The 26,444-nt window shown below is 36.8% G+C and overlaps 1 protein-coding gene across 1 annotated transcript; it reads right to left on the reverse strand.

The window, feature by feature from the left end:
• Positions 1-9,875: 9,875 nt before the first annotated feature.
• On the reverse strand, positions 9,876-26,133 carry serbp1b (SERPINE1 mRNA binding protein 1b). The gene is made up of 9 exons (XM_067362042.1): positions 25,743-26,133; positions 24,522-24,699; positions 19,689-19,841; positions 19,544-19,615; positions 14,730-14,804; positions 14,454-14,640; positions 14,311-14,367; positions 13,589-13,816; positions 9,876-11,475 (listed from the first exon to the last, which is right to left on the reverse strand). The coding sequence occupies exons 1-9, from the start codon at positions 25,996-25,998 to the stop codon at positions 11,416-11,418; spliced, it is 1,266 nt and encodes a 421-aa protein (XP_067218143.1). The 5' UTR covers positions 25,999-26,133; the 3' UTR covers positions 9,876-11,415.
• Between the last annotated feature and the right edge of the window lie 311 nt (positions 26,134-26,444).

The following is a 26,444-nucleotide window of genomic DNA, read 5'->3' on the forward strand; positions in this document are numbered from 1 at the left end:
TCCAAAATGCTGCAGTAAAATGTACTCATATGAGGTATGCATACTCTATGGGACGTCCCCTATAGAAACAAACCATTTGTTTTTTCTACTTATTTGAAATGAGGTGTTTATAGGCCCCTGATGTTGAATAATGTGGCATATCTCCAAAATTCTGCAGTAAAATGTACTCATATGAGGTATGCATACTCTATGGGACGTCCCCTATAGAAACAGACCATTTGTTTTTTCTACTTATTTGAAATGAGGTGTTTATAGGCCTTTGAAGTGGAATATCTCCATAATGCTGCAGTAAAAAGGATAGATATGAGGTATGCATACTCTATGGGACGTCCCCTATAGAAACAGACCATTTGTTTTTTGTACTTATTTGAAATGAGGTGTTTATAGGCCTTTGGAGTGGAATATCTCCATAATGCTGCAGTAAAAAGGATAGATATGAGGCATGCATACTCTAGGGGACGTCCCCTATAGAAATGTACCTTTCTTTTTTTCTACTTATTTGAAATGAGGTCTTTATAGGCCTCCAAAGTCAAATAATGTGGCATATCTCCGAAATGCTGCAGTAAAATGTACTCATATGGGGTATGCATACTCTATGGGACGTCCCCTATAGAAACAGACCATTTGTTTTTTCTACTTATTTGAAATGAGGTGTTTATAGGCCTTTGAAGTGGAATATCTCCATAATGCTGCAGTAAAAAGGATAGATATGCGGTATGCATACTCTATGGGATGCCCCCTATAGAAACAGACCATTATTTTTTTCTACTTATTTGAAATGAAGTCTTTATAGGCCTCCAAAGTAAAATAATGTGGCATATCTCCAAAATGCTGCAGTAAAATGTACTCATATGAGGTATGCATACTCTATGGGATGTCCCCTATAGAAACAAACCATTAGTTTTTTCTACTTATTTGAAATGAGGTGTTTATAGGCCTTTGAAGTCGAATAATGTGGCATATCTCCAAAATGCTGCAGTAAAATGTACTCATATGAGGTATGCATACTCTATGGGACGTCCCCTATAGAAACAGACCATTTGTTTTTTGTACTTATTTGAAATGAGGTGTTTATAGGGCTTTGAAGTTGAATAATGTGGCATATCTCCAAAATGCTGCAGTAAAATGTACTCATATGAGGTATGCATACTCTATGGGACGCCCCCTATAGAAACAGACCATTATTTTTTTCTACTTATTTGAAATGAAGTCTTTATAGGCCTCCAAAGTCAAATAACGTGGCACATCTCCAAAATGCTGCAGTAAAATGTACTCATATGAGGTATGCATACTCTATGGGATGTCCCCTATAGAAACAAACTATTAGTTTTTCTACTTATTTGAAATGAGGTGTTTATAGGCCTTTGAAGTCGAATAATGTGGCATATCTCCAAAATGCTGCAGTAAAATGTACTCATATGGGGTATGCATACTCTATGGGACGTCCCCTATAGAAACAGACCATTTGTTTTTTCTACTTATTTGAAATGAGATGTTTATAGGCCTTTGAAGTCGAATAATGTGGCATATCTCCGAAATTCTGCAGTAAAATGTACTCATATGAGGTATGCATACTCTATGGGACGTCCCCTATAGAAACAAACCATTCGTTTTTTGTACTTATTTGAAATGAGGTGTTTATAGGCCTTTGAAGTGGAATATCTCCATAATGCTGCAGTAAAAAGGATAGATATGAGGTATGCATACTCTATGGGACGTCCCCTATAGAAACAGACCATTAGTTTTTTCTACTTATTTGAAATGAGGTGTTTATAGGCCTTTGAAGTGGAATATCTCCATAATGCTGCAGTAAAAAGGATAGATATGAGGTATGCATACTCTATGGGACGTCCCCTATAGAAATAGACCATTAGTTCCCTTTCGTGGGAACTATCGACGCTACGTCAATGACGTGATGGGTACGGCAACGTGACGTAGCGTCTCGTTCCCTTACTCAGGGAACAAGGGTTACACTCGTAACCCAAGACGTTTTTTCTACTTATTTGAAATGAGGTGTTTATAGGCCTCTGAATTAAAATAATGTGGCATATCTCCGAAATGCTGCAGTAAAATATACTGATATGGGGTATGCATACTCTATGGGATGTCCCCTATAGAAACAAACAATTAGTTTTTTCTACTTATTTGAAATGAGGTGTTTATAGGCCCCTGATGTTGAATAATGTGGCATATCTCCAAAATGCTGCAGTAAAATGTACTCATATGAGGTATGCATACTCTATGGGACGCCCCCTATAGAAACAAACTATTAGTTTTTCTTCTTATTTGAAATGAGGTGTTTATAGGCCTTTGAAGTCGAATAATGTGGCATATCTCCAAAATGCTGCAGTAAAATGTACTCATATGGGGTATGCATACTCTATGGGACGTCCCCTATAGAAACAGGCCATTTGTTTTTTCTACTTATTTGAAATGAGATGTTTATAGGCCTTTGAAGTCGAATAATGTGGCATATCTCCGAAATTCTGCAGTAAAATGTACTCATATGAGGTATGCATACTCTATGGGATGTCCCCTATAGAAACAGTTCATTGTTTTTTTCTACTTATTTGAAATGAGGTGTTTATAGGCCTTTGAAGTTGAATAATGTGGCATATCTCCAAAATGCTGCAGCAAAATGTACTCATATGAGGTATGCATACTCTATGGGACGTCCCCTATAGAAACAAACCATTATTTTTTTCTACTTATTTGAAATGAGGTGTTTATAGGCCCCTGATGTTGAATAATGTGGCATATCTCCAAAATTCTGCAGTAAAATGTACTCATATGAGGTATGCATACTCTATGGGACGTCCCCTATAGAAACAGACCATTTGTTTTTTCTACTTATTTGAAATGAGGTGTTTATAGGCCTTTGAAGTGGAATATCTCCATAATGCTGCAGTAAAAAGGATATATATGAGGTATGCATACTCTATGGGACGTCCCCTACAGAAACAGACCATTTGTTTTTTGTACTTATTTGAAATGAGGTGTTTATAGGCCTTTGGAGTGGAATATCTCCATAATGCTGCAGTAAAAAGGATAGATATGAGGCATGCATACTCTAGGGGACGTCCCCTATAGAAATAGACCATTGTTTTATTCTACTTATTTGAAATGAGGTGTTTATAGGCCTTTGAAGTGGAATATCTCCATAATGCTGCAGTAAAAAGGATAGATATGAGGTATGCATACTCTATGGGACGTCCCCTATAGAAACAGACCATTCTTTTTTTCTACTTATCTGAAATTAAGTGTTTATATGCCTTTGAATTTGAATAATGTGGCATATCTCCAAAATGCTGCAGTAAAATGTACTCATATGATGTATGCATACTCTATGGGACGTCCGCTATAGAAATTTACCTTTCTTTTTCTCTACTTATTAAAAATGAGGTCTTTATAGGCCTCCAAAGTCAAATAATGTGGCATATCTCCGAAATGCTGCAGTAAAATGTACTCATATGGGGTATGCATACTCTATGGGACGTCCCCTATAGAAACAGACCATTTGTTTTTTCTACTTATTTGAAATGAGGTGTTTATAGGCCTTTGAAGTGGAATATCTCCATAATGCTGCAGTAAAAAGGATAGATATGCGGTATGCATACTCTATGGGATGCCCCCTATAGAAACAGACCATTATTTTTTTCTGCTTATTTGAAATGAAGTCTTTATAGGCCTCCAAAGTAAAATAATGTGGCATATCTCCAAAATGCTGCAGTAAAATGTACTCATATGAGGTATGCATACTCTATGGGATGTCCCCTATAGAAACAAACCATTAGTTTTTTCTACTTATTTGAAATGAGGTGTTTATAGGCCTTTGAAGTCGAATAATGTGGCATATCTCCAAAATGCTGCAGTAAAATGTACTCATATGAGGTATGCATACTCTATGGGACGTCCCCTATAGAAACTGACCATTACTTTTTTCTACTTATTTGAAATTGAGTCTTTATAGGCCTTTGAAGTCAAATAATGTGGCATATCTCCAAAATGCTGCAGTAAAATGTACTCATATGAGGTATGCATACTCTATGGGATGCCCCCTATAGAAACTGACCATTATTTTTTTCTACTTATTTGAAATGAAGTCTTTATAGGCCTCCAAAGTCAAATAATGTGGCATATCGCCGAAATGCTGCAGTAAAATGTACTCATATGGGGTATGCATACTCTATGGGATGTCCCCTATAGAAACAGACCATTTGTTTTTTCTACTTATTTGAAATGAAGTCTTTATAGGCCTCCAAAGTAAAATAATGTGGCATATCTCCAAAATGCTGCAGTAAAATGTACTCATATGAGGTATGCATACTCTATGGGATGTCCCCTATAGAAACAAACCATTCGTTTTTTCTACTTATTTGAAATGAGGTGTTTATAGGCCTTTGAAGTCGAATAATGTGGCATATCTCCAAAATGCTGCAGTAAAAGCGATATTTCTGAGGTATGCATACTGTATGGGACGTCCCCTATAGAAACAGACCATTGGTATTTTCTACTTATTCAAAATGAGGTCTTTATAGGCCTAATCAGACAGTAATCCTTATGCAGTAAGACAGACAGTAACACAATTTAATTCAAGAGTAATTGTCATTATGTATATATATATATATATATATATATATATATATATATATATATATATATATATATATATATATATATATATGAAAATAACAACAGAGAGATAGAAATATTAGAAAGATAGACATTACAAAGAAAAAAGAAATAGATATATTAGAAAAAAGAAAGATATAGTAAGAGAAAGAAACATTAGAAAGAAAAAAGAAAGAGATGGATATATAATCGAAAGAAAAAAGAGAGATATATTAGAAAGAAAGAAAGAAAGAAAGAAAGAAAGAAAGAAAGAAAGAAAGAAAGAAAGAAAGAAAGAAAGAAAGAAAGAAAAAAGAAAGAAAGAGATGTTTTATATATTAGACTGAATAAAGATAGATAGATAGATAGATAGATAGATAGATAGATAGATAGATAGATAGATAGATAGATAGATAGATAGATAGATAGATAGATAGATAGATAGATAGATAGATAGATAGATAGATAGATAGATAGATAGATAATGGACAACTCGAGCGCTCTGAAAGCGCGTTCTCTCTCTGCTGTTCCTGAAATTACCGTATTTATAGTAATAGGCGCACACACTTTTTTTTTTGGCGGCTGGCTTGACCGTGTATTTTCAAACTGCGGCTGGCTTGACCGCAGTCATGATCACCGGTGATTGCTTCTGCGCAGAATTTGCTCATCTCAAACAAGCCTAATATCTTGATATTGATCAAATTGCTTATTTTGTGGTCTTGTTGAAGACACAGCTGCCAGTAATTTTGTAATTGTAGTACAATTAGTATATGTTTGGGTTAATTTAAAGTTCTTATATTTTTAACTGATGTGAGTTTATTTTTTGTTACAAAAACCCAAATTCGCGTGAATATATTGTTAATTTCTTTATTTTATATGCAAAAATGTCAATCCACAAGCAAAAGTGGCATAAATCTCATTTGTTTTCCTTTTTCTTGTTGAATTAGCTCTAGTTTCATCCCTCAGGCTTATAAATTGTAAACAAATAAATAACTTTTATGCATTATGATGTATTCAAAATATTTAATCTTGTCATGTTTTATGTCTGTGTATATAATCTCAAACTATCATGTATACAAACCCATATTTTTTTGTTTTTTGTCATTATTATTGTTCATTGTTAAAGATATAACCATGGTATTTTCCCTTATCTTGTAATTGTAGATCCTGCAATAAAAATAAAGATATGAGTGACAGGTGTACTAACACCTCACAGCACCAGTAACTCAACCCTACCTAGAGCGATTTTCCTCAGTGTTAGCAATGTCTGAAGCCAAAGAAGACATCAGCAGCTGCTCGAAGATCTCGCCTTTGGAGAAGACTGATTTTATACTCAAAAAATTTAAGTATAACTACTTAAACTTAAGATTACTCCAGAATGAATTGCTCTGCTAGCACATCCCAACACTTATACACAATAACAATAATAAATGCTGACCAAAACTTAATTATATAACTTTTCATTTTACTTCTTTAGTAAAACAAGCAAAATGTAATTTTTTGTCATATGACAGCTGCATGAACACACACACTAGACTAATACAGCTGCTGTGAATATATCTCAATTTACACTCAATTCATGCATTAATTCATTGCTTAATAAAATATATACATTTAAATGATAATAATAGCATAATTAATAACAAAAAGTGAAATACAAGTAATAATGACAATAAATAAATACATATACAAGACAACAACACACGAAACAAAGCTTTATTCAAATGTATTGATCTAACAATCAGGTATTTACAGTCCTGTTGTCATCTCACACGGCTGTGCCAATTCTGCAGCTTTATTCTGATGAAGCAGCTGATGAACACCATCATCATGTCCCTCACTGCTGCTCTTCTCAATGGGGACAGTGTTGATCCAGAGGATGAGGAAAATGATGATGATGATGATGGACCCCTAAACCCCTCAACCTTGAAGCAGGAGTGGGAGAAGATGTGCGGGACAATCTGGATGCTGCAAACATTCATGTGCTCTCCATCAGCAGATTAAAACATTTTACAATTAATTCATGTCAGCATTCTGTTTCTTGACATATTTCATTTCATATTTTTACAATTACTTGCTAATTTTTGTTGTAGCTTCATTACATTTGTGGTGTGGTGGGCTACCACTGAGCTGGTCAGCAGAAGGTTTGCTGGTTCGATCTCTGCAGCGTCTCCTCCAGTGTGCCCTTGATTGAGTCACTTGAAAGGAGGAGTGATGGAGGATCTCGTCCATGACACTGAACCATTCCCAGGATCTGCTGGCTCTCCATCCTCAGTGCTCACACTGAGGACATTCAAATCCTACAATAATGCATAAATATAATACAAAAGCAGCCATTTTAACAGCACAGTGTTATTTGATTTCTGTTTTAGAAATAACAAAATGATCTTACTTTATATTTTGTTTCAGGCTTTCCTCTTTATTTCTAACAAATGCCGTCGTCAGCTTTCCTTGCAGGTCCTGCTCCACAAAAGCTCTGCAGCAAACATACAGACATCAAGAACCAGAAAAGTGCTGTAATAAGTCCGTTTAAATTCCAATAATTAAAATAAAATAGACTTTAGATTTAAATATACTTGTTGATATGTATTCATTTCTGTAGTATCCTCACCCAAAGCTTTTGATGGCATCATTCCTCTACCTGATAAACACACGTGATCATCTGTCCCTGTAACATCAGACAAGTTTCCTGAGATTTATGTGCTCAAATCTACATGTTGATGTGTTAACTCACTTCTTATCCAACACAAATGTTCCTTAATGTATGAACAGTACTAATGGACAAATAAAATAAATTAAACTTATTTGTAGTTACTGTAGATTTATTTATTTACATTATTTTCATTCATGTAATGTAAGCAGTGTTGACAACAGTGAATTACAGCACAAACACATCACTCATAATACATAATCCATCACTCATAAGTCATAATACTTAAAGATGTTCCTGTCAGAGGTTAAACAAACATTTAATAAGCATCTTTAAGATGTATATGGTTTAGATGGCATGTAGGCTATATGTATTTTAAAAATGATAAAGGGAGCTGTAAAGTTTTTTTGTTGAAGTACAATGTCGTTTTCACCACAATGATTTTGTACCAAATCTAACTCGTATAAATATTACAGTAGTACATAAAAATATTATACATACCTTTATAGTTAAAATCGATCTCTGAGCCTCCTGTACCCATTATGTGACGTCAGACTTCCTTGTGCAAAGGATCATGGGGGCCCGAAGTGTCCATCAGTTGTTCCCTTCGAAATCCTTCATTCCGAAGGGCCCTTTGAAGTGGCCAGTTTTGAGCACTTCGGTTTGGAACGACCCTTCAATATGGCGGCCATGATTATTTTCACTCCGAAGTGCCCTTCGGAGGGCGATATATCCCGTTTGGAACGCACCGATACTTAAGAATCTGGGCGGAAGTAGTAGGCCATCCGGGAACTCCTCGACTACTCATTTATGATTACTGAGGTTTCTGATATACTTATTCGCTCGCCTACTGCTTTTCCCCTTTTATAAAGTAGGTAAGTAGGCGGTTTCGGACGCACTTAGGTAGGCGCACGGCCGAATCTCGCGAGAATTATTACGTCACCTAGGTAAGTTTCGCCTACTCTTTTTGCTTCTGACATACTTAATCACTCGCCTACTGCTTTTCCCCTACTAAATAGTAGAGAAGTAGGCGGTTTCGGACACAGCCACTGAGTACTACTTGGTCTCACGGCCACATCATTTACATATGATGTCACCAATGAAAACCAATCCGATTTAATGTTATGGTATTAGCAGATAATATTATACCTAGATGTTGCACACACAGAAGAGGTGGTGTTTTCTGGTGGCACATAATGTATTTTATTTCTGTAACACTTTGCAAATCAACAAATACTATAAGAAATTTGTTTTTGTTTCACAGTGTGACTTCATATCAAAGTGAAACTGTCTTGTTCAATGAACTCATTACACAATCCCCTGACATACATTATGTAACAGAAAATGAGAACGATGTGTTCCACCACATAAAAACTAACTTACTGACATTAGGATTACAGTAATCAGATAATAACGCTCAATGAACATTCACAAAATGTATACAAACTTTAAGTATTTAACTCTGTTACAATGCTGAGAATTTACATCCAGTCACCAAACAATGACAGAATGTTATATATGCCACAACGCCTTAAGCAAATAAAGAGTTTGGTTCCAAAATGCTATAAATCCATTTTGATTAATTTGTTGTGTATTTTCAATATGAAAAACACATTTTTACTCAAAGTAAGTTGAGTCACATATGACAGCCTCTGAACTCAGTCAATGCTAATCTTATATACAGGCATTTGACTAAAAATACATTCAGAATTTCTTTTAAGTGTGGGAAGCATTTGCATTCGTGACAGGCTGCAGGTTGAGAACCACTGGATTGGTCTCATGTTTTTCTCTATTCCAGTTTCTATGGTCAAATGATCCATAAACATGCAAGCGTCCTGAAGGAAGGTTAGGGGGTGGAGCGGAGGTTTAAGCCATAGGTCATCCAAATTGGGAACAGAAACAACACCACCCTGTCAAATAAATAAATTATATATATATATATAAAACTTCAGGAGCAAGAAGGCTTCTAGTAGCACCCAAAACACTAAATCGACAGGTGACCATCCCAACCATGCTGGTGCAGCTTGGCCAAGATAGAAAGCTGGGTGATTAAAGTGCAGTTAAAGCGGTTCACCAGTCCATTGCTATGGGGGGTGCAAGGGTTTAGGGCAGGCCCTCTTGATCCCCAACTGTTTATTGACCTCCTCAAACACCTTTGCTTCTCTGGGGCCCTGAATTTGCAGCACATCTCCACTAGCTTGCCATCTGCTATACCCTCAGATGGGTATTTGACACACTTATTGCTTAGGATGGGGAAAACTAAGCTGCCTCTGCCTGACAGCAACACCTCGCAGCCAGTCCCAATCCTACTCTTGCTTTGTTTAACTGATAAAGCCACGTTACTCTGCATAAGCAATGATATAAAACACATATGCTGCTTACACTATTTTAAAACTAATTGTTCTCTCCATCATCAAACAACATCTAAAAAACGTTAAATTCCACAAACTATATATAAACATTTGTATTGTTGATTTAATGCCGAGTTCAAAGCTAAACACTGGAAAAATGAATGGGAAAAATATTTCCGGATCCAAAACTGCTGAAAAACTCTTATATAATGCTGCTAAGGAAACCCATACTTCAAGTCATTCTACAAATGTATTTATTTATTATTATTTTTTTTTAAAGGGTTGTTATTCAGAATATGGCACAGGTAGTTCTCAAATCCTGTCTTGAATGCATTTTGGTATGTTTTCTACTAATTCTACTGCATGCATTGATATTGATAAATTACAGAAGCAATTGATCCTGCAGATATTTGCAGACATTCTTGTAATAGAAACAATTAGGTAACAGGAGGGGTGAAGGAGAGACAAACGTATTGACAAACTGGAAGCCTGGACTCAAATATAGTGTCGTCTTCCATTTTATTGTCCCTCCTATGAATACAGAGTACATCGGCCATCACACTTTGAGGTCTTGCTATTTCACATACATAAGAAGCTGGTTCCAACTTTTCTTTTGCAGCACACTGTTGTCCCACCCTGAATTAGACAATTTTTCAGAAAATGCAAGCAGTAGTGCCATCATAGTAATAATTAAAAATAAAAACACAGCAAAGATCACAGAAGGAATAAAAATAAAACAAATGGTACTGATGCAAATAGACCACGTGCTTAGTAGCTATATTTCAAACATCACCATAAATCTAAGTGCAAGATATGTCATGTCAACAACCTTAGCTAAAGAAAACTCACTAAAAAGTCAATAAAACTTCATGTTAAGAACATGACTTGCTGAAACTTACCATCCAAGCTCAGGAAAATAAAATTATGGCAGATGAATTTTTAAAACAGGTTATCTTTCATACACACGCACAACAAATCACTTATGTATTAGTTCTGAAAGTGGTCCTAAATGGATGAACTTGTATGATTTAAGGACCAGCCTGGATCTACATTGAGCCCTGGGTGATTTAACAAGATGAGGAAGAAATCTCTGAGGAACAAAGACAACTATGCATACTAATATCACAGGTCCAGCAGAGGACGACAAAACACCAAAGCAAGATCAAGACGACGCATTTGCTTCTTGCTACCGGTCAAGAAAAAAAAAAAGAAAAAAAAAATCCAAATAACAGGAGGGTAGCTTGACCTTGGAGCTTTCTTTCAAAACATTTAAAATAGTCAATATACAGTAATCATGTATATGTTAATAGTAAAATCATCACTACAAGGCTTGTATTCTTACTTGGTGGAGAGAAAGAAAAAAAAAAAAAAGAAAAAAAAGTTCTGCTTTTGGTAGAGCCATTGAGAGAGTGTACTCAATTACACGCAGACACCGCTGTGTCCCAAGGGAAGCTTAAGCGTTCACAACACACTTCAACTTCTATCTTGAAAATGCATACATTCAAGCAGCAATAAAAAAATATTTATGGCGAATGCATAATCTCTGGAAAAAAAGGGAAAAAAATACTGTATGAACATCCCTGCTATCATGTCTCTAAATACAAAACCTCTACCCATAATTTGCTTCAGTGTAACAAGAAGTCCTTTTTGTGTTTTTCCGCAGGTAAAAGTCAGTTCTCAGTATATGTATGGATGACAGTCTCATGTATTTCTATTTTCCGGTTTTGTATGGTCGAACGATCCATAAGCATGCAAGCGTCAAAGAGGGGAGCCTGGAGGAAGGTAAGGTGGTGGAGCTGAGGTTTAAGCCAGGGCCGGAAAAGCCTCGGGGTCATCCACATTGGGAACAGAGACACCTCCACCCTGTCAAATTTAAAAGCAACAAACTTCAGGACTACACAAAAGTCATAAAAGCAAGAAGGCCAACAAGAAGAAACAATCATTTATTAATACGAGTTCATGCATTGCTCTTTTTCTTGCGTGTAATGTAAGGGGGCTTTCACACTGGGCTTATTTGCTGCGGCCAAGCGTGACTGTTGCCTTCCGCAGCGTTGGTCTGGTTTAAACACTCACCTTGATTCTATCGAACCCTGGTGCATTTGTGTTCATCTTACATCACAAATGTGCACACCACATGATAGAAAACAGAACAGTCAATACATTGTGCTTTTTTTTAATTAATTTGGTGCTATTATGGATAGCAGAGTGAACAACACTTGGTTTTCTGTACATGCGTCACATGAAGGGTGGCTTTCTGCGGCTTGCAAATGGAATCTTTAGAGGAGACAGCAGATTGCCATTCATTTGCCGGCCTGATTGCACTTGCTATGCGCGATTACACTGCATGTGCACTCTCGCTCGTATCCCAGGTAAATTATCAACATTCTCATCCCTTACATGTGTTTTACTGAACTAAATATACATCGTCATCCGCTAAAACGCATGTACAGGCTACTTTTCTTCCTGAACAAGTGCGAACCTGAGTACGTGCTGCTTTCACATTCACGTAAATCGCACCCGAGTTTGAATACACCCAAACTCAGACCAGCTCCTTCAGGTAGTCTCAGGTTCAGTACCGCAATACAGCTTTCACATTGGCAAATTTTCATGCGTGCCTCCTTTTGAACTAAACTGCCAGTGTGAAAGCACCCTAAATCAAACACCTACTAAATTAGTGAAATCTGGAAAATATAAAACAATGGATGTTTCTACATACATGTACACATGCATTACACAAGCATTCAGCATTTTGCGACAGCACATAGCTTAAGCTGTGACATCACAGACTTTGTGATATTTTTTGGCAAAAATGCTAAATTCCATTCTTAAATGGTTAGTTTTTATATTAAATATAATTTTATGGCCAGTAATTAATATTTTTGATCTTAAAGGGTTAGTTCACCCCAAAATGAAAATTCTGTCTTTAATTACTCACCCTCATGTGCTTCCAAACTCGTAAGACATTCGTTCATCTTCAGAACACAAAAGATCATCTTTTTGATGACAGAATACTGTCAGATTTCCTTCCGTAGACTGCCATCGCAAACTTTTTCTCACATATAAACATTGATCATCAAGCAGAAGCTCAACCTAACCTGAATGAAGCACAAGAACAAACCTCTTCCGGAAGCGCAAATGGGCTGAGTAGCGCACGAAAATTAACCTCATTGGTTACGCAGCACGTTTGAGCTTCTGGCAGAAGTTTGTTTTTCTGCGTCATTCGGGTTAGGTTGAGCTTTTGTTTATGTTTGCTGATCAAGGTTTATAAGAAAGTAAAAGCCTAAATTAAATCTGTTCATTATAAGCAATTGAGTCTCTTCAAAAAATTTGGACTAAACCACTTAATTTCAAATGAATTACTTTTCTGATCTCTTTATGAACTTTTTGAAGCGTGACTATTCAGTTGCGAAGGACAGCATCTGACAGCATTATGTCATCAAAATGATCTTAATTTCCAAAGAACAACAAAAGTCTTACGGGTTTGAAACAACATAAGGGTGAGTAATTAATTACAGAATTTTCATTCTGGGTTGAACTAACCCTTTAATTCACAATTCAGCTAATATTCGCAGGTTTGACAGTAATAAATTGGTAATCACTAAAATAAAACTAAATCACTAAAAAGTACAAAGTGCAAATAAAAACAAGTATGAAAATCAGAGCATTTTTATTTAAACTTTCCATTTAACTGTGCCAGTCTTGTACTGCGTTACACCCAACAAACAGATCCAATCAAAAATACTCAAATAAAAATTACTGAATTTTATAATAATAATAATAATAATAATAATACGTTCTTGTAGCTCTTTGTTGGGATTATTACAATTATTATGGGTTTATGTATTATTATCCAAGTAAAACACTGATATAATGATTAGTGATATCAGTATCAGGGGCAGACAAGATTTTTATTTGATATAAGCAGTACTTGCTACAAATTTGCATACAAAAATAGGAGTAAATGTCTGTTATTTACCTTCTCAGATCTGCCTCCACCTCGGCTTGGCCGTCCACTACCACCACCACCACCGCCGCCGCCGCCGCCACCACCACCACCACTACTACCACCACCACGACCACCACGGCCTCCACGAGAACCTCCACGACCACGTCCTGGTCGACCCAAGTCTCCGAAGTTTATCTCCAGCTGGGAGGTGATGTCATTGGCTGGCTTACGGAAGTGGTGATCTCCACCTTCTTCAGCCTTTAAGAAATAATATTACAGGATCAGCTCCAGGAAATAAATCTAATCCTACCCAATTTCACATAATGAGCCAAGTAACTATGATCACAGAACTGACTCCACAATCCAACTTGTAGTATAAATGTAAACAAGTCAATACTCAAAGCAAGCTATGCGGGTGGCCCATTAGAACAATGACAGAGCAAGCATGGACATGCTGTCATCAGAGTAGGTAAACTGCATTAAGCGGGAGTGTTTGGGGAAGAAAATCAATGTGAGCAGAGTGGGTAAACTTTGGTGGAAGTGGACGGATGCAGAACTTAAACTTGCAAAAGAGGGATTTAAAAAAAATTCAGCATGTCACTGTGTGTCACTGTATGGCCATAGATTCTTGAATTCTGGCAATGTACTAGGTAAAATGGTTACCTATACACAAACTGAAAAGCAACTTTAAAAGGTTGACCATCTGAGTGCCTAAAAGGTTAAAAAAAAAAGTAACAAATTTGGACAAATACCTTGTGGAATGAGTCAGGATCAACATCTCCAGCTTCAATCACAGATCCAGCATGCCGCTGCATACACAAAAGCAGAGATTAGTCTTGAAACCATAAAAAGACTGCCATTTACAAGATTGGAAAAATTGACAAATTTAACCTACCGTGCCAACTTCCTCACTCTTTGACTTGTGCAGTACATAGCCCTTCTTCCACTGACTGTCGTTACCTTCGTTGGGCTTGCGGATGTTGAATTCAACTTTGGACCGTTCTTTGTCTTGCATGGCCTTCCATTCATCCAGTGTCATTTCCTTAGGACCTTCATCCTTCACCTCCTCTACTTCATTCTCCCTACACACACAATCAACCAAATAGCATGCTCTTTGTACATCTAGCATTTTCATTTCTTCACATAGAATAGAATAGCACTTGACACTCACTTGTTTTCGGAGTCGACAGGGGCTTGCTCTTCCCCTTCAGGAACAGGCTCAGGGGCTGCAGACTGATCAAGCTCACTGTCAAATCAGACACTATTATTAGATCTGGGGAACACTTGAAATTATCACTAAACATTTATGCTATCTTTCATAAATCTTAAATTTCATAAACGTACCCCAAATTTGGCAGTTAATTTGACACTATGGTAATGATCTAGGGCTGCCTTCGACTAAAGATTTTTCTGGTCGGTTAGGAGTCATTCATTTTAAGTGATTAGTCGACTAATGGCACATTCATTAATAACCATATAAATCATAATAGAGAGCCTTTAATGCCTACACAACCTAATCAGCGTTTAAGCGCAAACAAAGCTTGCCACAGTGCACCGGCAGAAGTAATGATTATGAATGCATCTGGGAAAAACAACAAGAAGATTGCTTTAACATTTTAATAATTAATTGATACACTAGTCAGTTGTTTTCTGTATTTTCGGCTGCAGTGATGAAGTCGACGATGCAAGTTTACTTGGTGTTTTTTTTTTTTTTTTTTTTTTTTGTGCATTCAAATTCACAGAGAGAGACGGCAGAAAGCTCACCCTGTTTGCTTTCATTATTTGACAAAAGCACAGCATGTTGTTATTTTGAGTGTCCACAAGTAAAAGTAGACTCTTCACAGATTCAAAATATGCTACTCTAAGGGTGCTTTCACACCTGCCTCATTCAGTTCAGTTGAATCGCACTAGAGTTCATTATCCCCTTTGGTGTGGTTCGTTTGGGCAAGTGCGAAAGCAGTAATCGCACTCGGGTGCACTCCAAAAGCGGACCAAACTTGCGTACCGAGACCTCCTTGAAGAGGTGGTCTCAGTACGCTTTTAAACGAACTCTGGAGCGGTTCACTTGAGATGTGAAAGCAATCTGACCCAACGAACCAAACGATATCATAATTCATAATGGAAAATGTGTTACATAAAAAGCAGTAGTGTTTGATTCTGTGAGTGAGCACATTATTTACTATAACTGAAAACCAAAGAGCGCGTCTTCATCTCAAATGTTGTGTTATAGAATGCTGTCTCGACAAAGCCTTGATTCCCGCTCTGCTGCATTATTACATATATGGTCTCGACACACTGACACAGCCTACTAGACAGCGCTGGGAGATCCAGAGAGAGAGAGCGCACGCACGTTTGAATTTGCCACAGCATTAATATGAATGTAGTTTAAAATTTAACAGGGAATGAAGGCTACATTCATATAGTGTTTGTGTGCGTCTCAACAGTTACAAATAAAGCCACAATAAGCTCATAGAGCAAACTTTTCAATCGTTATTTTGAAGGATGACGCTGAGAAAACTCTGACCAATAAGGACAGTTGTACTCACATGTGACTTGCATAAACACATTTTGGTATGCTTTAAAATGTTGCCATGTGAAAGCGAAACGAACAAAGAAAAAAAAAAAAAATGCAACATTTTAACAAATTTAGTCCCCGTTTTGGAACAAAACAAATGATCCATAGGTGTGAAAACACCCTTATCCGTATGACCAAAAATGGCAGAGAATTTTAAGTGCAAGTGATTGCACTGGTGCCTCCATGTTAGCTGTCATGCAGTTAGCACGCTACTATTCAGCTTTTACACTCCGCACAAACACTTGAATAGCTCACATTTTTCTTGGTCAACATCAAAGCGAGCGCCATGTAAAGTTGCTACTACTAACACATTTCAGATTATAAGCTATATTTGAGGTCGATGAATTATGGGTAAATTTTTTATTTTTTTTTGCTTACCAAACACTTCTAATTACAGGGTTCATACACAATTTCTATAAATAAATTTCCATGACTTTTCAGGCAAACATTCATGACCTAACGTTCCATAAAACATCTGTGTATACATTTAAAATAAAAATAAAAATCTATGTTCAAATTTTTAAATCACAGCAGCATATAACTAATTAAGGACAATCTTTTTTTTTAACCTTCACAAGTTCAATTTTTATGATTACCTGTTTTGTCTTTTACATCAAATACTTAAATTTAACCAATTACTTAAATTATACTATACAGAATACTATATAGACCAGTGGTTCCCAAACTTTTTAGCTTGGAGTACCCCCTGAAGGGACTACCATCCTTCTGCGTACCCCCTCTCTTCCACTTCGACTGTAGTCACACCTTTACCATTAAGGGACAATATTTGCCTCCTAAATTGATTTTCCAGTGAATTTTTTTTAGCTTTATGAATAACTTTATAAAATAAATAATGTTTTAAATAAAAACTAATCTCCAATAAAGAAATATGCAATGATGGTAAAACTATTAAATATTAAACTAAAACCGCCAGTAGGTGGCAGCAAGTCACTGTTTTTATGAATGAGTCATCGAGTCATTCATTCAACGAAGCTAGTGGCTGTGAATGAATCATTGACTCTCACGATTCGTTCAAAGCCGCAGAATTGTTCGCGAAACAGATTTTCACAGTGTGTTGTAGTTCTGCTGTGGTTTTCGTTAGAACTATTATTTCATTACAAAATAGAGTAAATACTGACAGTACAGTGTTTAAAATTTACGTTTTATTTTTTGAACTGTTGTATAATAATGCCACATTTACAGTCATGTGGATATTTGGAAACAAATGCGTTCTTGCTCGTTATCATCATTAAATACAAGAACTCACACAAGGTATGCTTTTGTATCGGAGAAAGTTTGAGTCTTAAATCGAAATTAATCCATTATCTGTGTCTATATTTGTTCTTCATGCGAGTAAGTGCTAAATCCCAACTTTTACAAAGGTGCATTGTCGAGAATGACAGTAGCCTAATTTAGCGCGATTTAAGGCAGCAGACTCTCCACGCAATCTATCATTTGCATGCTGCTTGTTTTACAGTCTATGGTGGATACAGTAATTTTTGACTGCAAATGATGAGGTAATTTAATTAAAAATACATGCTCGATTTTAATATTATTTTAAGGAAGAATTAACTACTCAGCATTTTGTTCACGTACCCCCAGGGGTACACATACCCCAGTTTGGGAACAACTGATATAGACCATTACCAATAAAATTTTATCATTAACAAAAGCCATCTTTACACTGCGAAGGTGTAACAGAAGCTGAATCTGAAATAGCATAAATGTTTATTTACACAGACTGTTTCATGTTACTCAAACGATAAAATTAACAAGAACTCATTACAGGGTCAATTAATGCTCTTGATATTGTAATAATGATTATTAATGTTACTTAACAATACATAAAAATGTTTTTGTGTTTGGGGAAACTGTACTACATACTATTCTGGCTACACAGATAAAAGAACCATTTATGATGAATACATTATTTTAACTGAATTAAACTGTACACAGAAAGGGAGCACAGATTGTGTCTGATTGTGAAGCTGTCCATAACTTGGGTCTAGGGCAAGTTTAAGCACCCTCACAAACACTGCGGTTAAAATCACAGAAGTGTACCACAGTGCGACATAATTCTCTTACATCAAATCTGCACTTTGTTGTTTATGATAGGAGAATTCACGAGTTTCATTCAGAATTCAGTCAGAGAACACACACACTGAACAAAACTCTTTGTTTCAGCAATGACTTAACTGAAGGCCTCACAGTTGTGACTGGCCATCACATTCATAAGCTCAACAGATACGTGTAATTGGTTAAAACAAAATCTGATGGAATGCCGCTGTCGGATGGATTCTTCAGATGAACATTAAGAATTTTAGTTTGTTTAAAGGTGCCATCAAACGATTACAAGATGTAATATAAGTCTAAGGTGTCCCCTGAATGTGTGTGAAGTTTCAGCTCAAAATACCCCATAGATTTTTTTAAATTCATTTTTTTAACTGCCCATTTTGGGGCATCATTAAATATGAGCCGATTTATGCTGCTGCCCCTTTAATTCTCGTGCTCTCCGCCCACGGAGCTCGCACTTGCCTTAAACAGTGCATAAACAAAGTTTACACAGCTAATATAAGCCTCAAATGGATCTTTAAAAAGTGTTTGTCATGCATGCGGCACGTATGTGGCGGATTATGTGAGTATTGTATACTGTTATATTGTTTACATTTGATTCTGAATGAATTTGAGGCTGTGCTCTGTGGCTAACGGCTAATGCTACACTGTTGGAGAGATTTATAAAGAATGAAGTTGCGTTTATGAATTATACAGACTGCAAGTGTTTAAAAATGAAAATAGCGACGGCTCTGTGCTGCTCCGGACGTTAATACTGCCTGCCCTTGTCTAATGCCTTTCATAATGTTGGGAACATGGGCTGGCATATGCAAATATTGGGGGCGTACACCCCGACTGTTAAGTAACAGTCGGTGTTATGTTGAGATTCGCCTGTTCTTCAGAGGTCTTTTAAACAAATGAGATTTATATAAGGAGGAGGAAACAATGGCGTTTGAGACTCACTGTATGTCATTTCCATGTGCGGAACTCTTGTTATTTAACTATGCCAAGATAAATTCAATTTTTAATTCGAGGGCACCTTTAACCAATATTATCACTTAAACATACATTGTATTATATAAATATTTTGAAAAATTCTCATGACTTTTCTAAAACTTTCTGGGTTTATTTTTCCAAAACTCAAAATGGAAATTGCCATTTTAAAATTCCCTGACTTCTCCAGGTTTTTCCATTACAAACCCTGTAATTAGAATCAACAAGAGTCACATCATAAGTGATTCAGATATTTTAGAAAATCTACAATATTTCTGTATGACACATTGGTCAAGCATGACGTCAACTTACCAAAAAAGCTGCTACAACCACAAGCCTCAAATATTTTTCATCTACAATCCTACCTGGCTTCTTCCTTCACATTGCCCCAGTTGTGCGGGCCACTCCCACCGCGCTTCTCCTCTCCTTTCTGTCGACTAAGACAGAAGAACATTCCAGTGAGAGTGCAACAAAACACCTTTAACCATTTGTTACTGCTGGCACACTTACGATTTGTCATTGCCGCTGTGTCTATCGAAGTCACGTTTGCCCCGGGAATCAAAACCATCTCCACGTCCCATGCCTCGTCCACGACCACCTCTGCTCCCACGTCCTCCTCCTCCACGTCCTCGTGATGGTTTATCTCCAATTGGCAATCTTGAGCTACAAAAAAAGGCAAAAAAAGAAGCTTGGATGTAGCTATTCATCACATGGTGTTTTAGTGGATTTATTACCATGGTGGTTCTACAACTTGCACTGCCGGACCGCATCCGCGTGCAGTGTGAATGCTCTAATCCGTTAACATGGGCATGGGAAAAAAAAAAATGCCCCGCATACACACTGCAGACGGAGTGTGTGTGAAATGGGCGTTAGTCCAATAAAAGCTTTTATTGACACCAGGCCCATCAAACAACCTGGAATGTGCTTATCTATAGGTGTAATGCCACCTCTGCAGAAGAAATCAACGCCTACATAATTGCAGAGGAGAGCGATACAGGACAAAAATAACATTACCCTTCAAAGGATTCTAATGCTAGGAATATGTTTTTTTTATTTTCAACAATGTGAATGTCTCTGTTGAGCTTTATTTATTTGCATTCACAATTTAACTGTGGATTCTTTGGTAAATCAATCGCATTTTGGTGCAGGCTTTACAATATGGACTTGACAGTAATGCAACAACATGTAAGTAAGTGTGTTAATTCTAATGCCTGATTTGATATGTAATGTTCTATGTATAGTCAGATGTTCTTTGTCTATGTGTCAGTAAATCAAACCAGTGAAGAAACAGAGAAAACATTGTGAAGTTGACTTAGTAGGATGAAAATAAACTAATTAAACTGATTAAATTATACAAAGAAAGCGATAAGAGAACGCTACCTTTGCAATAGCTGGAGCTGTCAAACAAACAGCGCAAGTTTATCAGTGAATGAGTTCTGGACTAAGGCTGTGACGATAACCGCATCATTTTTTTTTCTTTTTATTATTTGCTAGTGAAAGTTACAGGAATACATATGGTGTGTTATATGAAGTATAAACAATTCGTCATTGTTTGCAAATTTCTTCCAATGTCTTCCGTCCCGGCAGCGTCTGCAGTATTTCCTGTTTTTTTGGTTTTTTTTGCAAGGTGGTGGGGGGTGTCTGCTGAACGAACAGCAAGAGCAGAACGAATGTGTCAAACGTTTTAAACTCAACAAAATTGTGAAATGCATATATCAAGAGCATGCTCACAGATGAAAATAACAGAACAAAACAGTGTTGGATGAAGTAGATTAGCGCCCTGCACGGGCCTCAAATATAGGCCTTATCCAGTCTTTTTTTCCCCCCTTCTCCCAAAACAGCTTATATACTACCGTTTCAGCTATTAAAATAGTTCAGTTTTGTATGTAATGTAAAAATGGTTATATTTCGTTCCTTTTCTTTATAAAATTAATTTACAAAAACGTTTGGAGCATTTGTTAGTTAAGAGTTTTTTTTTTTTTTTTTTTTTTTTTTTTTGAAGTAGGCTAATGGCCAAGCGGCCAGCGGCAGACAATGAGTTGATCATAGTCTATGTTTTAATAAATTTAGCCTTCTCAAATCATAAGGACTTGTCTAAAATATAATCTATAGATATAAAACAGTTCAAGCATATCACAATGTTAGTTTAAATGTTTAAATAAATGTGCGCTCTTAGACGCATACCCAATCGTTTGTACGGAGTGAAGCTGAAGCGGGCTCTGCAGGACATGGAGGCGTTAGCGAGATCTCTTGCATTTTTTTTTAACAGTGGAAACATCTTAAAATAGGCATTCATTTTTGCTCATAAAGGTACGAGTAATACGTCATTCCAAACTGTAAAGGTCTACTTTTGTTAGTGTACACTCACAATATCAACAAAACGTTGTGCTTTTCTGCAGTCTCTGGCTTGAACAGGGGCGCTTCACACAGGCATGACAAATATATATAGAAAGCTTTAAATTGCTACTTTAAAACGAAATAATTCAAATCGAAAATAGAAACTCTTTCATTATGTAATCCGTGCATTTCTCTCTAAAGGCACATTCAATGAGGAGATGGCCAGTCATTTTTTTTCTTCTTCATAACCATAATTGATGGATGTCTAAAATATAAAAATAAGGAAAGGCCTAAAACTGGCCCGATTAAAATTTGCGTTTTATTTTATAATTCGATACAATTAAAAAAATGAAACAAATTATAATGGCATATGTGTAAAACTTTGTCCTATAATCGTATAGCTGCTTATATATTCTGATTTTCATGTTGCTCTGTTCTGAATAGGCCTACCTTAAAATGTGAAGGATTTGCTGCAACGCAATTTTGTCTGATATATGAATATATTTACTAGCCTATTTTTTAATCCATACAGCAAATGCTTTAAAACAGCTTTTATATATAGTCTACATCTCAGGGCCGGGTTTCCCGATAATGATTTATCTTAGCGCTTAAGAGCGTTTTCTACGAGGCATTTTGCGTAATGCAACGGATGAGTTTGTTCGTTCATTGCAACACATTTTTTTTGTGTGTTATCTCTTCAATGAATGAGGAATTTGTTGGATCTTCTATGCAAGGAAAAAATGCTAATACTTACAATGTTAGTTCTTGTATGACATGGCTCTCTTTTCATACAGATTACATAAACAGAGAATGTTTGTTTTCGATTTGACTTGCACGATTAAAAACCTGACATTTCAACATTTTAGACATAAGTGTAATTTTTTTTGTCATTAGTATCCACTAAGTTAGTTCATTTTCTGAGAACTATCAGATTGGAGTTCGTTCAGAGGGAGACGAGAGATCATGCATCATGTTAGTTTTCTTTATTTTACAAAAAGCACAACATTTAATTTTTACTGTGAGTGCACACAAATGAAAGAAGATATTCCACAGATTAAAATGGTGTATAACTCTTAATTGTATGTGCAACATTAATGGAGTATTGAGTCTCTTTCACACTGGTAAGAAAAAAAATGCAGTGGTATCACCGGCAATACCTCAGACCTCAGAGTGTTAAATAATAAAGAAGACCGACTGCTTTTTTCCATGTTCATTTACAAGCTGCATGCGTTCTTAAGTCATTATATTTCCACGGAGGTCAGGGGAGGGGGGTTGCGATTAACCGCCAAACCGCGGTGATATGTTGCGTCTTCACTGCGGTAAGAAAAATCCCATACCGTCACAGCCCTATTCTGGACACACACCAAAACTCCCACTTTATTCAACGAATCTCTTAGTTACAATGCTTTTGCACTTATAGTTATGATAAAAGCATTCATTAGTGTGCAGAAATTGAGTTGCAATGACGAGATCACTGCTTCCGTGCACTCAACATGCCTGCTACATGTCGGCTACAATCTTTATCACTGCAGCCTTTCATGCCACTATCTAAATATAACGCCATAGATTAAATGTAATGCATCACTTTCATGATTAGTTAACTTGAGAGCTGTAATAGTAAAAATGTGCTAAAAGTTTTTGAGAGAGTAATACTTAGCTATTTCAAATGGAAAGATGTTAGCCAATAACAACAGTGGGCATTTACACTAAAGTCTCACAGCAGAAACACCCCTTAAAACCTAAAATCAGGGTAGGAAACATGCTTTTTATTTCTAAATTATGACAATTTTTGATATAAAAATCATACTATCGTTATAAGTGCACCCCAGAAAACATAAAACAAAACAATGCAGTTCATGACCCCTTTATTCTAATGATTAATCAATTAATGTTAATGCTGCCCTCAAATGTTAATCTAGAGTCTATTTATTACCAAGGCTTTTGTCAGTAATACAGCCAAAATGGGGGAAATGTGAATAGCTGCGCCGCAAGTCGATTTAAGGTGTGCTCCTAGATTTTCTGCTTGTGCTCCTAAAATTTTTAGTAAAGGGCTACAGTGGTTCTAGTAAAAAAAAAAAGTTAGTCTGGAGCCCTGTAGAAGTGTGTTTTGTTATGTATGCAGTATGCAAGGAGGGAGTGAAATGACAGTATAGGGGGGGGGGAGAAAAAAAGAAAAAAAAACCTGTTAAAACCGTTCAGTGCTGTCATAACACAAACAGAAATAATGTACATCGGTTCTGTTATAGGTTTGGTTATTGGGCACAAACATAATATCGTTGTAAAAAAAAAAAAAAAAAAAAAAAAGGTAATATAGGTCGATCTCTATTCAAAATGCCATTTACTGTTTGAATTTCATGATAAAATTAATAGAACAGACCCTTTTCACAGACTGTGATGACGCGTTTTAACGGTCATCAATATTGTAAATCCTGCAAATTTTTTTATATTTTTTTTTTTTTTTTTTAAACGTATGTACATTTATAAAACTATACTTAGTTTATTACCTTTGCATCAAATTACAAAAAACTAGTTAATGTTGATGTGATAACGTTGAACGTTGGGTTTCTAATACATCAGCAAGTGACAGTAAAAATGACATCTTTCTCTCTTCTGACTGCCGTCATCAATTGCTTTTTATTTTTTTCCTCTATTTGAAAGTTGTGAAAAAACTATTGTGGAGTTTTTCTTTTGCTATTTGAGCAAATGGAAACACAAAAATATATGTAATGTATTCTCTCATTCACACCTATAGAATTTTAAAATTTTACCCAACTATGACAACTTTTGCTTCTGAGAAACACGGAAATGTGAAAAGGGTCTATTTGAAAGCTTAGACTTTGTTTTATATCAAAAATAATTACTGGATGGAAGGCAAGCTACAAATAAATGTTTAGTGAAGTTTTGCTCATGCACCAACTGAAAACATAGATTAAAATTGATTGACAGCATTAGGACTGGGTTGACCAAATCGGTCAGTTACATTGTTTCAATTATAACAAAACTCACTTGTCCGCAGAGAACTCGCCACCCTCTGGCTTATCATCAGCTGGTTTATCAAAGCGGCGTTCACGAGGAGGTCGTCTGTCTGGCCGCCTGTCGCCAGGCCGACCCTCTCCTTGACCTCCTTGGTGTTGGGAGCTGGCCTGACCCTGCTGCTCCGGCCTCCGACCAACCCTCCTTATTCCTAAAACAAATATACAGACATTCATTAAACACAGGTGAAAAAGCCCAAGAAAGCCTAAGAACCTGTGAATTTATTCAATTCAATTTAAACAACACATACTTCATTCAGGGCAAATGAGAACTTATTTTATGAAATATTCTTTTAGATCTGACTGCTGCATGTGATGGCGAAAAGAAGTTGTTGGCTGGGACCATAAATGTATGTAAAAAAAAAAAAAAAAAAATCCATCCTACTGATGTTTGAAGATACAGCTTTTCAGTTACTAGCTCAGATCTTAAAGCACTATGACACCTATTTTGTCATTTAAGCAAGTAAGAATACAAACAGTAACTACCTTAAATATGACAATATAAAATGACACATCAGACTGGTCAATACTAGACTAAATTTGACAACTTGAACGAGTTACTGCATAGATCTTCTTTCCTGTCACGGCACACCTTATGAAATAAAAGTGAAAGTGCTCTCATACAGATTTGCATAACATCAAAACACGCCGACATTTTCTCCATGTGAAAATCAGCACACTGTGAAATAAAATATAATCAAATTACATTCACATAAGGCTAGCATATTAGCATGTGGCTAAGGCAGCTACGCAGTTATAAATCATGTGAAGTTGATCAAATCATGATCAAATAGAGATGTTGACATGTCAGAGGCGAAAAAACAGGTGAATAAAACGTATGCTGAACGTAACTCTGGGACTTTCGCTTTCAAAATATTGTGTTAGTGCACATCAAATGTCGACAACACAGCAGCTCCATGTTGACTTCACTGCTATGTTTATATGCACACTAGCACTTCGTCAGTTGCCCTGTCCTATAACCTACTTAACTGCCTAACTAGACAGCATTTTAGGCACCACATGCTCGTTCCAAACTAATTTATGGCGCGTTTGAAAGGGTCACGTCAGCATTTTACAGGCGCGTTTCCGACTCCACAGCGTTAAGGGGTTGGAGCCTGTCTATAATGTCCAAATATTGTCTAGGCTCATTACAATTGAGACGCATCCGATATTTAGTTCTGAACCTTCTACATACCCTCCTTCTTAAGTGGCACAGCGGCCTGGATGTCTTCTTTCTTGTCCTGCGCTGTATTTTTCCTGTCTTTCTGGGACTCTTTCTTCGGCTGTTTAGCGGCTTGAGCTGCCGTCTTCGAGCCGCCCGACGCGGCCGCATCTTTCTTCTTGTTTTCGGCCGCCTTTAATATCTCGAACGGGTCGGATTCGTCATCTAATAGCTGGTCGAACCGATTGGTAACGACGCAGCCGAAGCCTTCTTGCAGATGCCCGGGCATGATGGCGCCCCAACAACGGGATTCTCCTCCGATTCTTCGAGGCTTCGAGCGAACGGCTCACGGTGGACAACCACAAGATGGCCAAGGAAGACACCTGCTTCTCTTCCGGCGCTCTCAATATCCGGGACATTACCGCTCTCACGTCATATGGGGGGTGTAGTTTTATTGTTCTGTGTGCAGTTCACCGGGATGACGCGTTTTTGTAGGCCAACCCGGAAGTTAGCGGCGCACGGGTTCCCTCGGTTGAAAGCCTATGCATTTTTCCCATAGACTTTTGGAAAATCGCAGAAAATAAGCTCTGTGTTTAACAAAGGGTTATGACACGTACACGTTTTGTCTATCAAGATAATCTTTACAAGTTAACACAAAATTTATAGATTTTGAAGCCTAAATGAAGTCGTCAGATATAAAAGGCTAACAGTAGGCTATAAACTTACTACAGCACA

The sequence above is a fragment of the Chanodichthys erythropterus genome, chromosome 16, assembly GCF_024489055.1.
Source record: "Chanodichthys erythropterus isolate Z2021 chromosome 16, ASM2448905v1, whole genome shotgun sequence".
Classification (NCBI taxonomy): Eukaryota; Metazoa; Chordata; class Actinopteri; order Cypriniformes; family Xenocyprididae; genus Chanodichthys; species Chanodichthys erythropterus.